Here is a 23,067-nt window from a genome sequence, read left to right on the forward strand (position 1 = left end):
CTATAGTTGTGAAAGGTATTTCTTTCCTTGCTCATCTGTTTATGCTGTGACCTCTTAGTCAAGAATCCATTTGGGGTTTATCTTGGTATATGGTGATGTTGGTTTAAACTTATGTCTATTTCTCATTCTCTGTGACCTCTAATACCTAGGCAAGAAGGGTGAGTATACTATTTCCCAGGGCTATTTCTATACCATTTATTCTGCTTTTTCCCTTAATCATCTAAGGTTTATACGATGCATTTCTTTCAATCATTTCTCTTCTAATCTTTATTGCTATCGTCTAATTATCTATTGGTCTTTCTTCTAATTTTCTCAACTACTTTAATACTGGTTCAGTATCTATTCTCATTCCTTACTACTCTCAGATTCTCCTTAACTATAATTTCTTGTTCACTTTTACTTTACTCCAGTCATTTAAAAGATATTTCTTTAATTATTGAGACTTAATGAATTGAGCATTGCATTGAATTGCCTGGGAAAAAAAACTTGAGTTGTGGCACCTGTAATTTTCAATGCCAAGAACACATGAACATCTTGTCACTTTAAAAAAAAAAAAAGTCATAACTATGATTTTAAAAGGTTTATGTAACCTATAAATTAAAAATTTTAAATAATTTAACATGCTTAAAATTCTCTCCTCTTCCTCCTGACAAACTCTCTCAAGTCTCGAATGGATTCAGTATAAAGAACCTCCTACTTACTCATTATTAGTTCCAAATTGGTATAGTCTAGATTAGTGGGATTATAGACCAAAGCATTATTTTGCAAGTCATAGTTACCTTGTTCAAAACAAAAGACACTGATGCATTTTGGGACAACTATACAGATTGTTTCTTCTTTTATTAGGGGATAAAAAGAATAAGCTAAAAAAAATTTACAATACAGGATCTTTTGGTCTTAAATTTTATTTTCTCTTGTAACTTATCTCAGATAGATTTTAATTTTTCTATTACCCACAAAATCAAAATGAGTCTAAACATATTTTTATGAGATACTACTCTATTTAGTCAATAGCATAAGTGGTTGTTAAGATTCTTTACTTGGGACAGCTAGGTAGCAGTGGATAGAGCACCTGACCCTGCAGTCAGAAAGACCGGAGTTCAAATCCATTCTCACTTACTTAATAATTGCCTAGTTGTATGACCATGGGCAAGTCACTTAACCCCACTGCCTTAAAAAAATTTTTTTAAAAAAAGAAAAAAGAAAATAAAAAGTAGTTCTTTACTCTCTAGTTTTTATCTAGAACAGGGTTTCTTAATTTGGAATCTATGAACTGCTCTTTTTAAAATATTTTGATAATTATATCCCAATATAAATGATTTCCTTTGTAATCCTATGCATTCTATTCATTTATATCCATTATTAAGGGGTCCTTGACACACACACATATAAAAGGTTAAGAACTCATTCTATAAAGATTCTTCTTGACTTGGATGCATATACTGGACCTCAACCATCACAGTGGTAAATACTGCAGCAAACCTTCATCTCCTTGTTTTATGCCTAATTTGATATTAATAATTATAAAGTGATCTATCTCATCTCATTTACCTCACAAAACTTTGCTTTTTACACTATCAAATTCTCCCTCATAATTATATTTACATCTACACATATATACAGACATATGCATATATATATACCCACATAAATAATATATAAACACATCTGTATATTATGTACATATATATAAATGTACATACACAAAAGGGCAGTTGGGTGGTGCAGTGGATAGAGCACTGGCATTGGAATCAGAAGCATGAGAGTTCATAGTCCACCTCAGACATTTGACACTTACTAGCTGGTGTGACCTTGGGTTAGTCACTTAACTCTGATTGTCTCACATCCAGGGCCATCTCCAGTCATCCTGATTCATATCTAGCCACTGGACCCAAATAGCTCTGGAGAAGAAAGTGAAGCTAGTGACTAAAGTACAGCATCTCCTCAAACAAATCCAATTCATGTGCATGTTTTGGTATCACCTCCTTGATGTCATAGTCTTTTTTGAGAAGGAAGGGCAAACAACACAATCATCATCATCATCATACACACATATGAATGTGTATGTCATATTTATGTCTGTATCTATATTTTATATATATATATATAGTTATACCTTAACTTACTTTCCCTAACTCAACTGTAAGCTTAAGTGCAGAATATGCTCTACAAATATTAATATTCCCCTCTATCTTGCATATAATTAATTTTTTAAAAAACCTCTTATCAACTGCATAGTCACATGTAAAAAAAGTAGACCTTCATTCTATTAGAATTTTAATACTCTACTAGACTTTGAAACAAGTTCACAGATAAGTAGGCAAGGAAATATACTCAAAAAATCTGATTTGGAGACACTAGCCCAGGGAGAGGGTATCCAAAAAGAAGGCATTTTGACAATAGGTAGGTAATACAGTAGCTAGAGTGCTGAACTTGGAGTTAGGAAGACCTGAGTTTTAGTCATGCCTCAAGTTTTATTAGCTGTGTAACTCTAGACAAGTCATTTAACCTCTTTCAGTCTGTTTCCTCATCTATGAAAAGAGAATAACAATACTTACTCTTCATAGGAAAATGCTGACATTCAAATGAGATAATGTAAAGCACATTGCAAACCTTAAAGTGTTAATAAATGTTATTTATTATTACCTAGAGCTTAGCAAAGTACCTAGCACACAGAGGATACTTAATGTTTATTGAATTAAACTGAATTACCTGTGTTACCCAGTTTGCCTCAGTCTTCTCATCTGTAAAATGACTTGGAGAAGTAAATGGCAAATCACCCCAGTATCTTTACCAAAAAACCCCCAAATGGGTTCATGAAGAGTTGGACACAAATGAAATAAATGAACAGCTACAACAAAACCTGTATGTGAGGCAAGTCATATAAAATCTCTTAGATTTACTTTTCTTATCTGTAAAAGGGGCTAGAATGACCCCTCATCTTTTAGAATACCAGTCTGATAACTCAAATGTATGTATCTCTTTAAGATTTATAATAAATTTTTTCTCACAATAACCCTGTAATGAAGGTAATAAGGCTATTATTATCATACTCATTTCATAGTTAAGGAAATTGAGAGTGTATCTAGTCTAAGATCACACAACTATCAATAAAACATTTTTTTAAATGTAAAAAAGAGAAAAGGGAGTTCACAGAGGAAGACACAGTCAAGCAGGACATCTTTGGAATTTATGTCTTGAATCTGTTATATTCTTGTTTATAAAAGTTATAAAATCTTATAAAAGATTTTCAGATTCACATACAATCCCCTTTTTTCTATTCTTTATTTATGAAAATATTCATGCCTATTGATGTTTTTCAAGTCCATAAATATTCCAAGGTAGTTTCAGAGTCAACATTAAAAGCATGGTCTTTCTATCTTCCACTATACAACTCTAATGAGAATCTTTCCTACCTAAAAATTGACAGAAAGAAATGGGTTTAAGTCCTCCCTTTGACAAATATTGACTGTGAGCAAGTCATTTAACTTCTCAGTGTTGCTCTCTAGAAAAGTTGCAGAGGGGGCGGCTAGGTGGCCAGTGGATAAAGCAACCAGACCTGGAGTCAGGAGTACCTGAGTTCAAATCCAGTCTCAGACACTTAATAATTACCTAGCTGTGTGGCCTTCGGCAAACCACTCAACCCCATTTGCCTTGCAAAAAAAAAAAAAACAACTTAAAAAAAAAGCTGTAGAGGAGAGATTCTTCCTTGAGGTTTTACTAACCCAGTGAAACCACAGCTCTAGTCCCTACTTCTATGCTCCAAAAGTAGGAACAAGTATGCACCTGGGATCTCCAGTCATCATCATACTCATCCAGGCAAATATGCACTGTTTTAGAAATACTCTAACAGTGGCTATAAAACCTCAAACTACACAATCCCAAGAGATTTGGAACTCTTTATTCTTATAAAACATTCCATCTCTCACCTAAATTAGAATCTCTAATAGCAACACCAGCTGTTTCCACTCTGGGCAAAAATATACATTACCAGAAGATACAGTTTTCTTTTGCTGATAACTGATAAAGTAATTCTGTTTCACAGAGCAGTATAGCATAAAATACTGCTACTGACTTTTAATTCAGTTTTTTTTATTTTTCTGGAGGTCACACAATAAAAATATTTAACCACTTAATTTTCTTTGCCATTAAAGCTTTCTAACACCTTTTTCTCCAATCCAGAACACCCAATACTTACAAAAGAAAGTCTTTCTATTCCTAAAACGTACAGGTTCACTTTAACAAGCTTAGTTTAGGGGCGGCTAGGTAGCGTAGTGGATAAAGCACCGGCCTTGGAGTCAGGAGTACCTGGGTTCAAATCTGGTCTCAGACACTTAATAATTACCTAGCTGTGTGGCCTTGGGCAAGCCACTTAACCCCATTTGCCTTGCAAAAACCTAAAAAAAAAAAAACCAAGCTTAGTTTAATTTAACAAACACTTATTAAGCACTTAGCTCCCAAAGGGTAGGAACTGTCTTTGCTTTTCTCTACATCTCTAAGTTCTTAGCACAGACACATAGTAGTTGTTTAATGAAAGTTTATTGATGCCTGACCTACTAAGTGCAAGTCACTGGAGACATTATCCTCAAGAAGCATACACTGTACATGAGGGAAAGGATGTGGAATTAAATATTTAAACAATTAATACAAAGGATACCAAGTAAAGGAACAAAAGAGAAATCTAAACAAAGTGCCCTCAGAAAATTTGAGGAGGTACAGCACCTTTGAACTGTGGTGAACAAGGAACACATCAATAAAGGAAGTAATGCACTAATAAATGAAAACTACTTCCCTGAGCCAAGTGGCATTAAAGTGCCACTTATCAGAGGCCCTGCCTGCACAGTTGAACCATAGAGAGCTGTCTGAGTTTTTACAGATTAATGGAGCAAAAAAGGTCAGCCGACTGAAACAAGCACCAGGTTTTCAAAATGTGACTCAGATCATCAATGTAAAACTATAGCTGTCTCTTACTAGCCCTTAAATACTGAGCCTCTGCTGCGCTTCCTCATCTTCACCTGTTGGAATCCCTAGCTCTCTTCAGTCCTTCCTAGAACTCTTTAAGTTATTTGGACCTCTCATTTTGGTTCTCCTCAGTCATGAGTGCTTTTTCTCACAGAAATTTCCCTGCATAGATACTATGTCAAAGTGGTAGCAATTTGTAGCAAATAAATAACTGACCTCAAGGTCAGGAAAATTTGGGTTCAAATCCAACTTTTTTTTTTTAGTTTTTGCAAGGCAAATGGGGTTAAGTGGCTTGCCCAAGCCCACACAGCTAGGTAAATATTAAGCGTCTGAGGCCACATTTGAACTCAGATACCCATGACTCCATGGCTGGTGCTCTATCCACTGTGCCACCTAGCCACCCCAAATCCAACTCTTGATAAATACTGATAGTATGACCTGGACAAGTCACTTAATCTCTTAATGCACTAGCCAATTCTCTAAGTCAGATTTTCAAGGGTACCATCATCCTACCAGTCCCCTAGGCTAACAACCTATGTATTATCCTCCATTCTTCAATCTTTAATCTCTCTTACTGCCATAGTCAATCTGTTACCAAAGTCTGTTAATTTAATCTTTGTTATATCTCTAACATATTGTACTCTTCTCTTTTCTGACACTGCCACAACTCTGATTCAGGTTTTCTTCACCTTATACCTGAACTATTTCAATAGCCTACTGGTGGGTCTGTCAGTCTCAAGTCTCTTCCCACTCTAGTGTCTCTCCTCCACTAAGCTGTCCAATTGATCTTCCTAAAATGTCTTTCTCCTTGTGACTGGTCAGTAAAAATACCATCCACATCTAGAGATAGAACTATGGAATGTAAATGTAGACCAAAGCATACTGTTTTTGCTTTTTAAAATTTGCTTTATGCTTCCCCCCTTCTCATGATTTGTATTTTTCCTCTTTTGTTCTGATTTTTCTTTCACAACATGACTAATATGGAAGTATGTTTAACATAGTTAAACATGTATAACCTAAATCAATTTACTTGCTGTCGAGGGGGGAGGAAGAAAAATGTGAAACTCAGGATCAAAAAAAAAATGCTGAAAACTATCTTTACATATAATTGGGAAATACTTAAATTTTAATTTTAAAAAACTTCATCATATCCAAGATCAAATATAAAGCATTGTTTGGCATCAAAACACTTCATAATATGGTCCCCTTTTGTCTATCTTTCCAATTCTTACACTTTATTCACTCTCAAGTACTCCAATGATCCTGGTCTCCTCTTGCTGTTCTTTGAATAAGACACTTTATCTCCCAACTCTAGGCATTTTCATCAGTTATCCTCCCTTGATTGGAATTCTCTCCCTCATACCTATTTCCTGTCTTCCTTCAATTTCCTGCAGAAACTTCATCTTTCTCAAGGTGATTTCCCCTAAAAGTAATGCCTTCCCTCTTTTGATTTACCTCCAATTTATTCTGTATATGTCTTATTTGGACATAGTTGCTTTTGTGTTTCCTCCTCCATTAGACTTCAGGCTCCTTGAAAGGGGGGAAAGGGTTCATTTTTTACTTTTTTCTGTACCTTCCAGAACTTAGTGCTCATAAAAGGTCTTTAATAAAATGTTTGCAGACTGACTGGAAAGAGTCAACAAGTACATATTAAGTGCTTACTATGTATGTACCAGGTACTTTATTAAGTGCTGGGACTATAACAAAAGGCAAGGATCATTTTAAGTCTGAGAAGCTGACAATCTACATTGAAAGATTTTCCTTATTCCCTTTGGCACAGAAATTACAAGGTCAATCATATCCTCTATCCCTATATTTATTATCCAAGCTTAAAACTGCACTATGACTTCTCAGACACTGTGTGTGTGTGTGTATATATATATATATATGTATATATATAAAATTATATATGTGTGTATATATGTATATGTATAGATACTCTGTACATACATTCTTTTATATACAAATACATAGATGTGTACATATAAATGTGGATATATGTGGATGCACAAATGCAAATGTCTACATACATAGATATGAATAGTGCCACAAGTCAATGAAGTTTTAAACTATTAAACCTTATGACAGTGTATAAATACATATCTAAGTGTATATATATATATATATATATATACATATGTAAACATAAGCACGTGTGGAAGCATGCCAGGTACATGTCTACATATACAAGGGGTTAACTGCCTGCACATGAAAATGTCATATATATATGTGTGTGTGTGTCTGTACATATGTAGAGATGCCTGTGGATCTGTGTATATACGAATGCAGATGTATTGCGTACATCCCTAAGCACATCTAAATATGTGCACATACATATAAAACTAACATTTCTACAGAACCTCCCTGGAGCCAGGCACAAACATCTCATTGGAGCCTCACAACCACCCTGGGAGAACGTGCTATTATAATTCTCTTCTACAATTGAGGAAACGGAGTCAGACACCGGTAAAGTGAGTTGCCCAGAACGTCACGGCGACTGGGCATAGATGAACCCGGCTCTTCCCGATTCCTGGTCCGGGACTCTGGACCTGGCTGCCCCGGTAACAACTATTATATACATAAAATACGCAATATACAAAGGCAGGTTTTTCCCAAAACTAGACGTAAATATAGAGAATTAATCACCTAGTATGCACTAGGCCCTGTGCTAAGTAAGCGCGAGGGACAGAAAGGAAGGCAAGGGTAGTTGGCGCACCCGCTGCCCGGCGCGCCGCCCTCTGACAGCAGCAGCAGCAGCAGCACAGGCCGCGCCGCGCCGGGCCCGGGCTCCCGCTCCCGCTCCCGCGGCGCTGCCAGGCCGGGTCTCCCCGACACGCCGCCCCCCGCTCCCCCCCAGCCCGGGCAGCGCATCTCCCCGGACGAGGAGGGGGACGACGACAAAGGGGACCCGTGGGGAAGGGCTCACCGTGGCGAGTTCTTGAGCGCTGGGCGAAGACCCGCTGCCGGGAGCGCCAGCCCGGTCCCCAGCCCGGTCCTCCTCCCAGAGATCGACGTCCTCCATTTTGCCGCCGACTGACACCCGCAGTGGCCGACCCAGAAGAGGAGACGACCCAAAGCCAGGCAGTAGCGAGCGGGCTCAGGACGGACGACACTTTTGCGACACCCCCGAGAGGGGCTGTGCCAGGGGTTGACGCAGAGCCGGGACCGAGTTCCGGTTTGCGTGTTCGGCCGGACGTCACTTCCTGGGGCGGCGCGGAGCCCCGCCCTTTCCAGTCTTTTCCAGCCTGCCGCGGTCGGGGCGGGCTGCGGGGTGTCCTCCCCGCCCCCGCCCCTGGGCACCCCGGCGCTGGGGGCGGCTGGCGGAAGGGGTGCAGAACGGAAGGCACGAGGCCGACTTCCGGGGAGGCGCCGAGGCGCCTTGCGGGCTGCAGCATCCACACCCATCCAGCGGCGCTCAAGGCCGACGAGCACGTTGGGTCCAGCCTGAGGCCGCGGGGTTGCCGCGGTCCGGCCACTGCTCCCCAAGTAGATAGTGGCTGAGGCCCATGGCGTCCCCCCAAGCCCTCCGCGGTGGGGAGCGCCTCATCATTCGGGGCGGTTCTCCAGCGTTGGGTTTCCACAGAAACTCCCCCCAGGGGGAGGGGAGCAGCGATGCATTGGGGTGCTGCTGCGGATGGAGCCGGCAAGAGCTGAGTTCAGATCCCACGGCAGACGTAGGCTGGCCCTAAGCTGTGTGCCTCAGTTTCCTCATCTGTAAAACGGGGACAACGAAAGCCCCCCCCCCCCACTTCACACGGTTGCCGTCCATCAGATGTCTTCGTGTTCATAAGGCTCGACAGAATGTGAGGGGAAGGACATGAATGCATGTCTTCCTCGTGTGCTGTCCCTTAAGCCAAGGCTTTTGGAAGAGCAAAATAAATCCTGAAACCGAGAAGTCTTAGAAACTTGGAAAAAGCATGAATCTTGCTCAGCCACTTGTTCTATATTTAGTCCTTTTCTGCGTCATAGCCTTATTTGTATAATGTAAACTCTAGAGTGGGGCTGGGAGTCATCTTTGTAGCTTCAGGTCTACCATGGAGCCAACGTTGTTGATCTGAATCCAGCAAAGTTTAGTAGAAGTAGGTCATTTATGAGCGTAAAAAGCAGCAGAACTCAAGTTTTCTGGATCCTTTTCTCATGTTTGCTCTTCACCATGCTTTCTTTTAGAATAACTGACTAATTTATAAGAAACATTAAAGTATTCTAGGGGGTGCAGTAGATAGAACACCTGCCCTGGAATCAAAAGGACCTGAATTCAAATGTGGCCTCAGACACATAGTTATGCAACCTTGGGCAAGTCACTTAACCCTATTAATAAATAACCCTTAAATAAAAATAAAATTACAAAAATATTCTGAAAATAACATTTTTTTATTTTTTTTTTTAGGTTTTTGCAAGGCAAATGGGGTTAAGTGGCTTGCCCAAGGCCACACAGCTAGGTAATGATTAAGTGTCTGAGACGGGATTTGAACCCAGGTACTCCTGACTCCAGGGCCAGTGCTTTATCCACTACGCCACCTAGCCGCCCCTGAAAATAACATTTTAAATGGTACAATTTTTAAATTCTGCATTACTTGTACTAGCAAAGTAGAATTAGTATTATCCATTTTAAATGAATTCATAACTTCTACAAAAAAAAGGTGGGGATAGCAAAAGACAATGGAATATTTTTTTAATCTTTTGCCTTGATCTTCCCTGTCCAGCACTGGAGGAAACAATTTTCTGACATTTGTTCCTTCTACCCTTCTGCCTCTTAACACTATCCACCCTATCCCAGCCTGTCACCATCTTAACTTAGCTTTCTGGACTCTGTTCAAACATTATTTTCTCCATAAGGATGTTCACCTAAGGTCTTAAGAGGTTCATTGAATTTTACAAGAGAAAGGGACATTTTTCATTCTCTAGTCCCTTCATTTTATAAGTAAATAACAGCCAAGAGCCTTTTTTTTTTTGAAACTTCTCCAAATAATTTGGGTTGGAATATGACATATGAAATGATTTTCCAGACAACATATACTTTAAAGTTGGTCCATCTTGGGGGCGGCTAGATGGCGCAGTGGATAAAGCACTGGCCCTAGAGTCAGGAGTACCTGGGTTAAAAGTTGGTCCATCTTGTGTCTCTGGTAAATGTAAATCTGCTTCTTATGGAGCATTTGGGTGAATTTTTTTTAAATGAATAAATACATAAATACCTATATATGTGTGTGTGTGTGTTTGTATAAATACATATATGTATTTACCATAATATAGAAATTTTGGAGGTAACAACCCGGGTTTTATTATTTTTATGCTCAGGTTGCAATCTCAGAGAAAAACCTGAATAAGCATGAGGATTCTAACAAGACTTGTTTTCTACATAATTACAATAAAATAAAAGAGAAATAACCATTTACATACTACAATCTTGAATATGTATGTGTGTGTATCTATGTATGCACACATTTTTGATGAAAATTGAAAATAAAAGTATTTTCATATTTTCAGTAAAGTCATGAAAATAATTTGATACAGGAAATTTCTTCACTGCACCAGGGATTTCACTTATCATATATCACTGTAATTTCAGTTATTCATGTACATTATCTACATCACTTGTTTGAGAGTTAGTTTGAGGGAATGGGTATCTTACACATGTTTTTGACTCTTGACAGCAACCCAAGATGTCACGAACAAAGTAAGTTCTCAAGAATTATTTGTTAAATAATTGGTCTTGTATCCAATTCTGCATTTTAGTTAGGTAACACTAATAGCCCATATTGGTTGATGCCATAATCTCACATTAGATAAAAAGTAGAGATACTATCCCAGGAGCCCATGGATTCTGAATTGGACAGTAACTGGGAAAGCATCTCCATCTCTCTGGTTATTTGAAGTCAGGGTTACTACTTTCACAAAGTTAACGAAGTATGCTATGCATTGAATTGATCATAGGACAGATAAATCAGATATTCAAGACATATAACATGATTTTTTTTTGGTCTCAAGATATGAGTGCTGCCTGACCTAATTTAAATTAGAATTGTATTCATTGTGCTTGTTTCACTTCCTATGCTCTTTTTACCTTCAAAGAACTATTTTTATTAGCTTCTGTTCAACTGCTTTGTAAATGACAAGCTTATCCCTGTTTTATAGGTGAATCACTCTATAAATTAAAATCATCAACAAAGTGTTTATTAAGAGCATTCTCAAATGCCTGGGATTATACAATAAATCAGAAGAGTCGGAATTAGAAATGCAGATCTGCTGAGATGCTAATCGATGACATAAGTATTTTTAATACAGGACTTCCTCCTAAAACTTTCCCAAAATTTCTGTTCACCATATTGCCATTCCTCTTTAACTCTTAAAGGAATTTGTCTCCCATGGAAGGTCTTTTTTCCTTTCAATGATTTCTCAGTTCTAATGGTTTGGTGTATACAAAAGGACTTTGAAAAGAATTTAAAAATAGAAGTATTTAGGTGGCATAGTAGAACACCAACCCTGGAGTCAGGAGGGCTCGATTTCAAATTAAGTCTCAGATCCTTACTAGCTGTTTGATTCTGGGCAAGTTACTTAATCTTGAGTGCCTCCCAAACAAGAAAACTATAGAAAAAATGCACAAATGTGTATTGTACAGAAACTTGGAGGTTCCCAATACCACATCAAAGCAATAAGCTCATATATATAATAAGGTCAGAATTTGGAGTTTGGTAGCAAAAGGTGAATGCTGAATTGATTTAAGAGAATTATGGACTACTGGATCACCTTTATGAAACAAGGATGGACCAAGGACAGAATTCACCCAGACATTGAAAACATTCACCCTGACTAAACTGTTTATGAATCTGGTCTAACAAGCACTTCTAAATACTTGAGTGGAAGACTGACAGAGTGTGCTTCTATGCTGACCTGGTTAATCTCAATTCTTGTCATTCTTTAAGAGACATTTGAATAAAATATCTTTAAAGCTGAGCAGATCACAGGGAGTTTAGAAAATGAAGAGAGGACCTAAAACAGAACCTTGGTTTATACCCACACACAGTGGGCAGGACATTCATGATGATCTTTCAGTGAAGACTAAGAAGAATCTAAGCAAACAAAATAGTTTCATGAAAAATAAAGGGGAAGTGGTCAACAGCCCAAATGCTTTGAGAAATCAAGAAAAATGAAAATTTAGAGAATGACCAAATTTCTTTTTTTATTAAAGATTTTATTTATTTTGAGTTTTACAATTTTTCCCCTAATCTTACTTCCCTTCCCCTACCCCCCCCCACAGAAAGCAATTTGTCAGTCTTTACAGTGTTTCCTTGTTGTATATTGATCCAAATTGAGTGTGATGAGAAAGAAATCATATCCTTAAGGAAGAAACAAAGTATAAGAGATAAGATCGGACAATAAAATATCAAGGTTTTTTCCTAAATTACAGGAAATAATCCTTGGACTTTGTTCAAACTCCAAGGTTCTTTATCTGGATACAGATGGTATTCTCCATTGCAGACAGCCCCAAATTGTCCCTGATTGTTGCACTGATGAAATGAGGGAGTCCATCAAGGTTGATCATCACCCCCATGTTGCTGTTAGGGTGTACAGTGTTTTTCTTGTTCTGCTCATCTCATCCAGCATCAGTTCATGCAAATCCCTCCAGGCTTCCCTGAATTCCCATCCCTCCTGGTTTCAAATAGAACAATAGTGTTCCATGACATACATACATATACCATAGTTTGCTAAGCCATTCCCCAATTGAAGGACATTTAGTTGATTTCCAATTCTTTGCCACCTCAAACAGGGCTGCTATGAATATTTTTGTACAAGTGATGTTTTTACCCTTTTTTTCATCATCTCTTCAGGGTAAAGACCCAGTAGTGGTATTGCTGGATCAAAGGGTATGCACATTTTTGTTTCCCTTTGGGCAAAGTTCCAAATTTCTCTCCAGAAAGATTGGATGAGTTCACAGCTCCACCAACAATGTAATAGTGTCCCAGATTTCCCACAAACCTTCCAACACTGGCCATTATCCTTTCTGGGAGAATGACCATATTTCACAATTAAGAAATCATTGGTAACCACAACAGGTTCAGTAGAGTAGTAAGTAGGTATAGAAGGCAAATTACAAATAGTTGAGAAATGAAAACTGAAAAGTAGAAGGAATCAATATAAACAACTTCTAGGAATATAACTGAGAAGAGAGAAGAAATACAGAATGACAGCTTCAAGGAATGGAAGGGTCAAGTTTGGTTCTTGCCCTTCGTTATCAAAGAAGACCAAAATGGCATCACTATATTTGAGACAAATTACACTATATTTGAGACAAATCAGAATGGAGGTGACCATCTTCTATATGAAGATCAGCCTATTGAGAAGGACTCTGGCAAGAATCTTGCCAGCAATGACTAAGAGAGAAATACTCCTGTGATTGTCACAGGACAATCTATTCCCTTTACCTTTATAGAGATGGATGATGGAGATATTCTTGAATTCTTGGGGGATAACTTCTTCATGCCATATAACCTGGAAAATTTCGGTCAGTTTTTGGATGAGCAATGGACCCTCCCACCTTGTAGATCTCAACTGGAATAGAATCAGCAACAGGTGCTTTGCCAATTGAAAGGAGCCTAATGGCATTCAAAACCTCTTCTTCATTGGAACTTCAGCTAAGGACTGATTGACTTCAATTTGAGGTAAACAATCAATGGCTTCTGCATTGACTGATGATGGTCTGTTAAGAACACCATGGAAGTGTTCAGCTTATCTCTACAATCATGCCCCTATCAATGTAGATCCATCAACACATAGAGTAGCTGAGATACGCTTTAACCCATAAACAGCCTTCAGGGCATCATAAAAGCATTTTAGTTTGTTACTGTCTACATAAAATTGAATTTCATCTGCCTTCTTACTGAGCCAAGAGTCCTGCATCTCTCTCTAAGCTTTGCCTGTACTTTTGATGGAATTAAATACTACCTTCTCTGAAATGGATAAACTATCCTGCTGGTAAACCCTGTGGAGTTCTCATTTTTTGATTTAGCAGCTTCTGATTTCCTCCATCATTTCCATCAAACCAGTTTTGGTGTTTGCAAGTGTTCTGACCCAGATGAGCAAATGCTGCGCTGAACAACCAGATCTCTGAAAGTTCCCCACTCTTTTTCTGCTCCACTGTTACCAACTGTGTGTTGGCTCAGTTTTCCCTCCAAGTTAGCAACAGACATTAATTCTTCTAGTATTAATTTTCCCTTAGGGCCACTGCTTTGGTTAAATGTGAATATTTAGCTTAGAGAGGATGACTCTGTGTTCAGTCCAGCACCCTGTACCACACATTGCCTTTGTCACTCTCAAATCCTGTGTCTCTTTTCTCTTTTCCTTACAATCGCATAATATATTAGATGCCAATAATTATGAGGGTGCATTCAGGAATTTTTATTGTGCTTAGGTAAACAGAAGACAGTGTTTGTGATGAGAAGGTTGTGAGATGTGCAAGTCTTCAGTAGTAGGTGAACATTACTGTTGCTGTTTCCAATTCCATTCCTGTCAAGGTCACCCTGCATGTCTGATAATCTGAGTCTAGCATTGAAGTCACCCAGAATTGTAAACTTGTCCTCTTTTGGTACTTTGATGAAAAGGGTCTCCAGGTCTTCATAAAATTTTACTTTAACATCAGTGGTTTGTCATGGTGGGAGCATAGGCCTTGATGATGGTGGCATGGCATTTTCTTAGTAGTGGCAATCTTATTGTCATGAACCTGTCCTTCACTCCTTTTGGTAGGCATTCAAGAGTGTTGAATAGATTAGTTTTGGTTTCAAAACCTACTCCAGCTTTACAGCATTTCCCTTCACTGTGGCCTTTCCAGGAAAACATATATCCCAGTTCTGACTTCAATAAGCTGCATTCATTTGCCAGTCTTGTTTCACTCAGGACTGCTATTTGGATATGATACCTGCTGAGTTCCCCTGCAACAAGAGCTGTTAGTCTTTCAGCTCTATTGGATTTTGTATTGTCTATGAGTACACTCACATTCCATGACTGATGATGAGTGGAATTTTCTTTGAAGAAGTTTTTGTAGATTTTTTTGTGTCTCAGCTGCTTTGTGGGATTCCTGCCCACCCAATAATCAGACCAGGAATGGGTAAGCAAACAATCTTTAGGGCATCTTTTCTAGGATCCTTCCTCATATCCGTAGGTGAGCAGTGTGATTCTTTAAAGGGCTGCTCAGTCACCCGGGGGCTGCCAAATCTCACTGCTGCTTTCAGTGGCTTGGGCCACTTGGGCCACCTATGTGTAGGGTTGTGACTATAGCTCCCAGTATATCCACACCTGTTGTTTCCTTATTTAACTGCTGCTAAAAGAATTTGAGGAATAGTTATGTGATGTCTTTTGTTGCATGCCTATGTGTATAAATTGGATTTAAGTGTGTAAATTGGATTTAAGTGAGGTAGAGCTGCTTGAAGTTATCTGCCTTACTCTTTCTTCCAAAGTCATCATGATCCAGCATAACTTGACAGAGTCAAGACAACTGGTGATGACTCTAGATGCAGTGGATGACCTTGGCATCTTCGATGTTTTAACCAAGCTCTAAGCACTCCATAGCACCTGCTTCAGCTGACTTCATGACCCTTGGAATGAATTTTTGTCTTCTGCTTCAGTGAAAGGCTTCACATGTTTTGGCTAGATACCTCCCACTTCTCACCAATGAGTTTGAGACTCCCTCGGTTCCCCTCAACCTGGTTTAACCCACCTGAAGAAATGCGTGTATGGCTGCTGTGCATAATACAGCTTCTTGAAACCATAGGTGAAAGGTGACTCAGGTGGACATCAAAGGTGGAAAGCAGCCCTTGCTCCAAGGAACTAGTCTTCCTTGATCACAACCCACACCCCAAGGGTCAAATGAAGGAGTTTTTTAAAGGATATAGCTCTGAGAGGGAAGATTGTGGGAGAGGGTACTCAGATACAACACACTTTTGGACAGGAACAGGATGAAAGGAGAGAGAATAGAATAAATGAGAGTGGGGAGGAATAGAATAGAGGTAAATACAGCTTGTAATAGCAACTGTGGGAGAAATATTGTAGCAACTTCTCTGGTGGACTTATGATAAAGAAGGCAACTTACCTCAGAGACAGAGCCATTGGAATCTGAACAGAATGGAGTACATTTTTTCTCACTATTCTTGAGGTTTTTCATCTTCTTTGGGGAGGGGAGTTTATATTTACTCTTTTTAACAAGATTATTGTAATAATATAATATAAAAAAGGATATAGCTCTGAACATGTTTACAGGCAGCAGAAGAGCAATCAGTGGATATAGACTGAAAAGTGTGAAGGGCGAAAGGATGATAGACAAACTACTGGAGGAGATACGAAATCAGCATTTTTCCCTTTCCTTTCATCTGCCCTAGGTAAGGAGAAAGGTCACCTCACCCTCTAAAACAGGATGTAAAGGAAAGAAAAAGAGATGATGTGAAGGTGATTTGAAGTGAAGAATTGGGAAGGAAAGGGAGTTCCCTGTGGATAACCTCAGTTTTTTTCAGGAAATTTGAGTCAGTCTTCTTGTTAAGAGGGAAAGGGGGAGACATAGTATAGGTAGTTTGAGAGAAGAGAAAGTCTGAAATAACCACTGTAGAGAATGACACATAGAGCTGATCAAAAATCATAAGGCCACAAATTTGGAATTGGAAGGGAAATTAAAAGTAATTTAGTTTAACCTCATTTTACTGATGAGGAACTAAGATTAAAGTAGATTAAGTGACTTCCTCAAGGTCACACAGGTAATAATGGTGAGAGTAAGGATTTGAATCTATGTCTACATATACTAAGTTCAATACTCTTTTCACTATACCATGCTACATTTTTGTTAAGAGTAAGAGGATTGACATGAAGCAATCCAATTGTGTCCTTGCACCTTGGAACCTTGTTTAAAAGCCACAGACAGCTCTTCTTTGGTTGTGTTATGGGAGAAATAGCTCCTCTCTGAGTTCATTTGGTGGGTAATTGCTAACAAGTATATATTTACCACAACACAGAAATTTTGGAGGTAAAAGCCTAGTAAAATCTATATTAAAATTTATGTCTAGTTGGAACCTCAGAAAAAAACCTGAACAGTCATGAGGATTTTAACAAAACTTCTTATATACAGTATTACAACAGAATAATAGAGATAACCATTTATATATGATAATCTTTTACATTGCTCTTAGGTCATAGCAGTTATGGAAGAAGAGTTAGATTCATAATCCCATATTTTCTGCAGTGTCATAAAAGTTGAACATAGTTAAGCAGAGTCATAATCTTATATATTCTCCCAGAAAACAAACTTCATCAAACTCTTTAGGTGTCAGATTATAGATAAAAGTATATTTAGAAGATTCTCAAATAAACTGATTGAAGAGGAAGATTTTCATGTGACCAAAGATTCAAGGACAATTAAGATTCTTCCTTTAGCTTAACTAAGGAATGTTTAAGGCTCTTGACTAAAATTTCACCTTTCATGGGACAGTTGGCTTTAATCAGGTGAGGTTAATAATCAAAATTTTGGGGAAGAATGGCCCTGAATTCCAAATAATAAAAGGACATTTTAAAAATTCTCTTAATAGTTTGCAGAAGCTAGAACTGACTTAAAGATCATTGGCTGGTTTCAGGTTTAGGAGGAATGAATCATCTGGAATAGACACTTTTGCAAGGGTCTAAAAAAAGCAGTCTAGTAGAGAAGCTTGACCTTTTTTTGTACTCTTGCACACCTTTCTCTATTCAGAAAAGAGAGCAACAGATCTGTCTTCTAAGTGGGGAAATTGTGTGTATGTTTGTGTATGATTTGTTCTCTCCCCCATTCCCCTTAACTGGCACAGAAGCATATAGGCTTTACCAGTTCCCTCATCCATCATAGCTTCTTGAGCACTCAGGCAGAGCCTGGATACTTAAATGCAGAATTTTCCAGGTCAAGTGTTGGCAATAGCCAGAGCAATCAGTGATAAGAGTTCTCAGGGAGGGGGCGTCTAGGTGGTACAGTAGATAGAGCACTGGCCCTGGAGTCAAGAGTACCTGAGTTCAAATCCAGCCTCAGACACTTCATAATTACCTAGCTGTGTGGCCTTGGGAAAGCCACTTAACCCCATTGCCTTTCAAAAAAAAAAAAACTAAACTAAAAAAAAACAAAAATCCAAGAGTTCTCAGGGAAGCAGAAGGCAGAAATATATATATTTATAGTTCATAGACAATGTTCCTGAACACTAACCTTTGTGGAATAGGGGTATGGGAGAGTTATACCAGAATATAGCCACCTCATAAGAGAAGGAAGATTTCTTGGATTGCAGCAATTTTGTGAGTTTCCTCTGAATTCAAAAGCTCCCAAATTCAAGAGCTTAGGAACTGGACCCTTTAGAGAGACACAGGTGGCACGGTAGATAGAATTCCAGGCCTAGAGTCAGCAAAACATCTTCCTGAGTTCAAATCTGGCCTAAGACAAATAGCCTCAGAACCTGAGCAAGTCACATAACTCCTATTTCTGTATCTGAAAAGTGAACTGGAAAAGAAAATTTGTTGGGAGCCAGGGTCTCTAAGCTGTTTGACACAGAAGACTCAAGGCAGTCACACTGCCTGATGGAACAACATTTCCTTCTTCAATATATATAGGGATTCCATGTATACCCATATTTATATGTCTATTATTGATTGCAAAACTTACTCATCCTAATAGTGGAATGACTATAAAGGAAGGATTTCAGAGAAATTCCTTGAATAAAACAGATTGTGAACTCTGTCCAAATTTAACAGGACTGCCTCTCCCTGAGACATACAAATGGCTTCAACATTATGAAGTCTTTGGAAGATACAGCACTGGGAGTTCCAGGGAGATGTCAGAATATATATACAGGGAAACCAGATACAAGATGGGTCAGATAGAATTCCAGGGAAATTAACAGTTTTGCCCCCCTTATCATACACAGAAATATATGATAAAGATGGGGAGAGAATAGTTAGTATAGGTAACCAATATGTGAACTCTAACAGCCTTAGTTTATTGGGAAAGAATAAAAAGTCATAGAAACCATAGCATCTACCAACAAGGGCTGAAAGGAAAATTGGTTATTGAAGGAGTCAACGGACAGGTAGACCAACATAACTACCCTCGCTATAGGTTGTCAAGGGAGCATATAGAAAAACATTACATATACGGTACAAAAACATAAAAGAATTCCATTAAACAAATTATATCAAAGATTATTATAAGGAAAGTTCTGTTCAATTAATAACTTTACTATGCAGCAACAAACTAGGCAACAGGCAGGTTGAAGTCATCACAGTCTGAGCAGGGACAAGAAAATTAACTACATGATTGATAATCACACTTGTAACCACTACATGATCAATCTTGTAACTATATGCTTAATGATGAAAATTGTATACTTTTGTAACCAAGGAAATGATTTTAGTTTGCTTGTTTCATATGATTCTGAGACTACAAAAATAAATCTAAGCAGCTGACAGTCAGTCAACCTGCTCCTGCCTTTACCCACTTGTTGACTCAACTCATTTTGCTGACTCTATCCCCCCTGTCAGGTTCCAAGAACCCCACGGAGGCTGGACCCCCACAAAAATTGTAACTTCTCCAGTATCTTTGCCAAGAAAAACCCCAAATGGAGTCATGAAGACAAAACTGAAAATAATAACAGAGAAAAAACCTCAGGAATACCTCTTGGAGAAAGAAGATTGCATATGTGTATCACAAGCCATGGAAACTCAAGTGTTGGGAGAGCCAGTTACCAGGACCTTATCACTCACACTATTATAATAAGTGATTTGAATAATGTAAATTCAGTGGGAGATGATGTTGCTTGCCTAACTCCTAAATATAATTTCTGTGGGGGGTGGTGTTTATGAACTATTTGGGTCCCTTATATGTTTTTTTTAATCTACTTATGAGTTTCTCAGTCCTATAAGTCTTTTATATCTTTTCTGTATCTGTTTATGGGCTCCAGATTGTTACCTAGAGTGCTATTCAAGAGGGAGGGAATTCCTTACTCATATTTAAAGAAATCTTGATAGGCAGTATTGCTAAGCTATATTTGGAGATTTCCTAAAATAAATTCTAGATGATGTCAAAATGGAACAGAGAGAGAATATTACAATTGTGGGCCAGGACCCAGGGTAGTTATCTAGTCTGTGTGAGCTTATTGTTAGGGCCTTCAATCACAGATTATGTTCACAGCAACCCTGAGAAAAAGGTAGAATTTCATTCTCTCTCACTAATACTCCTGAGTGTTATATAAATTCATGGGATTTAACTTGTAACTGGGCTCATTATACCAAGCATTGAACATTGTGTGTACTGCTATATTTGCCAAGAGACATTTGATTCCTAATTGGTGTGAAGGGGGAAGCTAGGTGGTGCAGTGGATAGAGCACTGGCCCTGGAGTCAGGAGTACCTAAGTTCAAATCCAGCCTCAGGCACTTAATAATTACTTAGCTGTGTGGCCTTGGGCAAGCCACTTAACCCCATTGCCTTGCAAAAACCAAAAAAATAAAAAATAAAAAAATAAAAACTTAATTGGTGTGAAGAAGGCTGAGTCTATTGAAGATTGAAAGGTAAAGTTGGGACCAGCATTTCTTAAAAAACAAAACAAAAAAACCCCAACATGGTTTCAGATAGACTCCAGGGAAAGGTTTTGAAAGCTTCCAACATACAGGAAAAACTGGCTTTTCAGTAGCTCCCATTTCTAGCTTACTTATCTAGACTTTGGAGACTTTCCTTTGAGTAAAATTGGGTCCTCTCCTTTGGTTGACCTGAAATATCATCCATTTGTGTATTTGGGGGCATATTTTTACCTATTTAATTTAACTAACTTTTATTTGCTTCTTTCTCAAATAAATGTCTTTACTTGCCAATATTTAGAGAGGGAAAAAAGATATAATTCTAGTTTAGTACTTGTCTGGAATATTGATAAGGGAAAGAAAAAGATATTCTTATGCTCTCCTCAAGGCAAAAACCCACAATCTTCCTTGAAGTGGGTAGCCAGATTCCAGAGACATCTATTCATATTTTATTAAAGTCATACTGAGACAATACATAAAGACAGGCAAATGCCATGCAGATAAATACAATGCTAAGTACCTATCTAGGTGAAGAAAAAGAGAATGAGTGGGATTTGGCATTGGTTATTCCTTAGTAGGAAGGAGTTTGGGTAGGTGCAGCTGTGGTTCCCCAGAACTATAAGCTTGTATGTCAATGAAGAAAAACACAGATGTGAGAATCAATGTGGATTGTAGGACACATTGATCATTGGCATTTCAAATGTACTTGCAGACTGGTTTGGGCAAAAATCATGTAATTGTCTACTGCAAATTTATATTGTACAGGGTCTTCACTGCTGCTAGGCAATCCTAGTACTTCCTTTATCAGTTCACTGTTCCAATCTCCATGATGGTTTTTCCAAACCTTTTTGTCATTCCTCAATCTTTCCATGGCTTTCTCTTGCTCCACTCTTAGCTGAGAACTCTATTTTTATAGAAAAACTGAGTTCATTCTTTATGAGCTGTCTCTTTTCTTGTAGTACACTAAATACCTCCTTCCACTATCTCCTCCTTTACCCCATCTCACATGAAAAAATGGTACTACCCCTTTTCAAAGCTAATAGACCTACTTGCTCAAATGATCCCATTCTATATCATCTCCTCCAACAGACGAACCCCTCTGTCACTACTCTATTACTTATTTTCAATCTCTCTATATTTCCTGGCTTATTCCTTACTGCCTATAGACATCCCATTTCTTCCCAATCCTAAAAAAAATCCTCATTTATCTCTTCATCCTGATTCTGTTCTTTCTAACCTCTTTGAAGATACCCTATACAATAGGTGCATCTACTTTCCTTTCACTATCTTCTTATCCCTTAATGAAATGTTGACAATATTTTAAAAATATAAGATCTGAAGCTTTAAGAGACTCTAGATCCCATCTAATCCAACCTCTTCACTTTATGGATGTGGAATCTGTACCTCAAAGAGGTTACCTCATAGGTGTGGGATTTGGTATCAGGATAAGAGAAATGCCAGGACATTTCAGTGGGAAGAATGTTTTGGAGTCTGTATGGGTGAGGTTTCCTTGTCTATTGAGGTTCCTCTTTAATGTCTGTATTATGTAGCTCTAATGTCCCTTCTGTTGCCCAGACCTTTGGCAACAGTTTCAATATGGAAGGGTGGTATAATGTATATATTGTGTAACTGTATAATATGTATGCTGTATGTATCACTCGATGGATGCCCTATGTGATAATTTTTTTTTTAGGTTTTTGCAAGGCAAATGGGGTTAAGTAGTTTGCCCAAGGCCACACAGCTAGGTAATTATAAGTGTCTGAGACCAGATTTGAACCCAGGTACTCCTGACTCCAGGGCTGGTGCTTTATCCACTGCGCCGCCTAGCCACCCTGCCCTATGTGATACTGAAGTCACTATACTAGTACATCTTAGTTTGGATGCTGCCTATCTTAAATCTGTGAGAAAACAGAATGGTATTTTATCAATAACTCAAAAAGGAAGTGCAATGTCTGAGTTTTTCACTAAATATCACAATATTCAGAAACCAATTCATATAATCAGCATTGCTTGAGCAATACTGGCATAACCTTCTTAAAAATAGTGCAGTATTGGGCCAATATCAATTGCTCATGGATAGGTAGAGCTAATATAATAAAAATGACAATTCTACCAAAACTAAACTACCTGTTTAGTGCCCTACCAATCAAAATTCCAAAAATTACTTTAATGAGTTAGAAAAAGTTGTAAGTAAATTCATCTGGAGAAATAAAAAGTCAAGAATTTCCAGGGATTTAATGAAAAAAGTGCAAAAGAAGGTGACTTAGCCCTACCCAATCTAAAATTATATTATAAAGCATCAGTCATCAAAACTGTCTGGTACTGGCTAAGAAACAGAGTGGTGGACTAGTGGAATAGACTAGGTGCAATAGCAGGAAATGATTATAGTAATCTGCTGTTTGATAAACCCAAATAGTCCAACTATTGGTATAAAAACTCTCTCTTTGATTAAAACTGCTGGGAAAATTGGAAGTTAGTATGGAAGAAACTTAGATTAGACCAACACCTCACACCCTATACCAAGATAAGATCCAAATGGATACAGGATT

At 38.3% G+C, this 23,067-nt stretch overlaps 1 protein-coding gene across 4 annotated transcripts in view; it reads right to left on the minus strand.

The window, feature by feature from the left end:
* The window catches only part of UBR1 (ubiquitin protein ligase E3 component n-recognin 1), a 181,329-nt gene extending 173,228 nt beyond the window's left edge, over positions 1–8,101 (minus strand). For all 4 annotated transcript variants that reach the window (XM_074235207.1, XM_074235208.1, XM_074235209.1 and 1 more), the window contains exon 1: positions 7,889–8,101. In XM_074235207.1, the coding sequence (XP_074091308.1) occupies positions 7,889–7,984 (96 nt within the window). In that variant the 5' untranslated portion in view covers positions 7,985–8,101. The remainder of the gene's footprint in view (positions 1–7,888) is intronic.
* Between the last annotated feature and the right edge of the window lie 14,966 nt (positions 8,102–23,067).

Source organism: Macrotis lagotis, chromosome 4 (genome assembly GCF_037893015.1).
Source record: "Macrotis lagotis isolate mMagLag1 chromosome 4, bilby.v1.9.chrom.fasta, whole genome shotgun sequence".
NCBI lineage: Eukaryota > Metazoa > Chordata > Mammalia > Peramelemorphia > Peramelidae > Macrotis > Macrotis lagotis.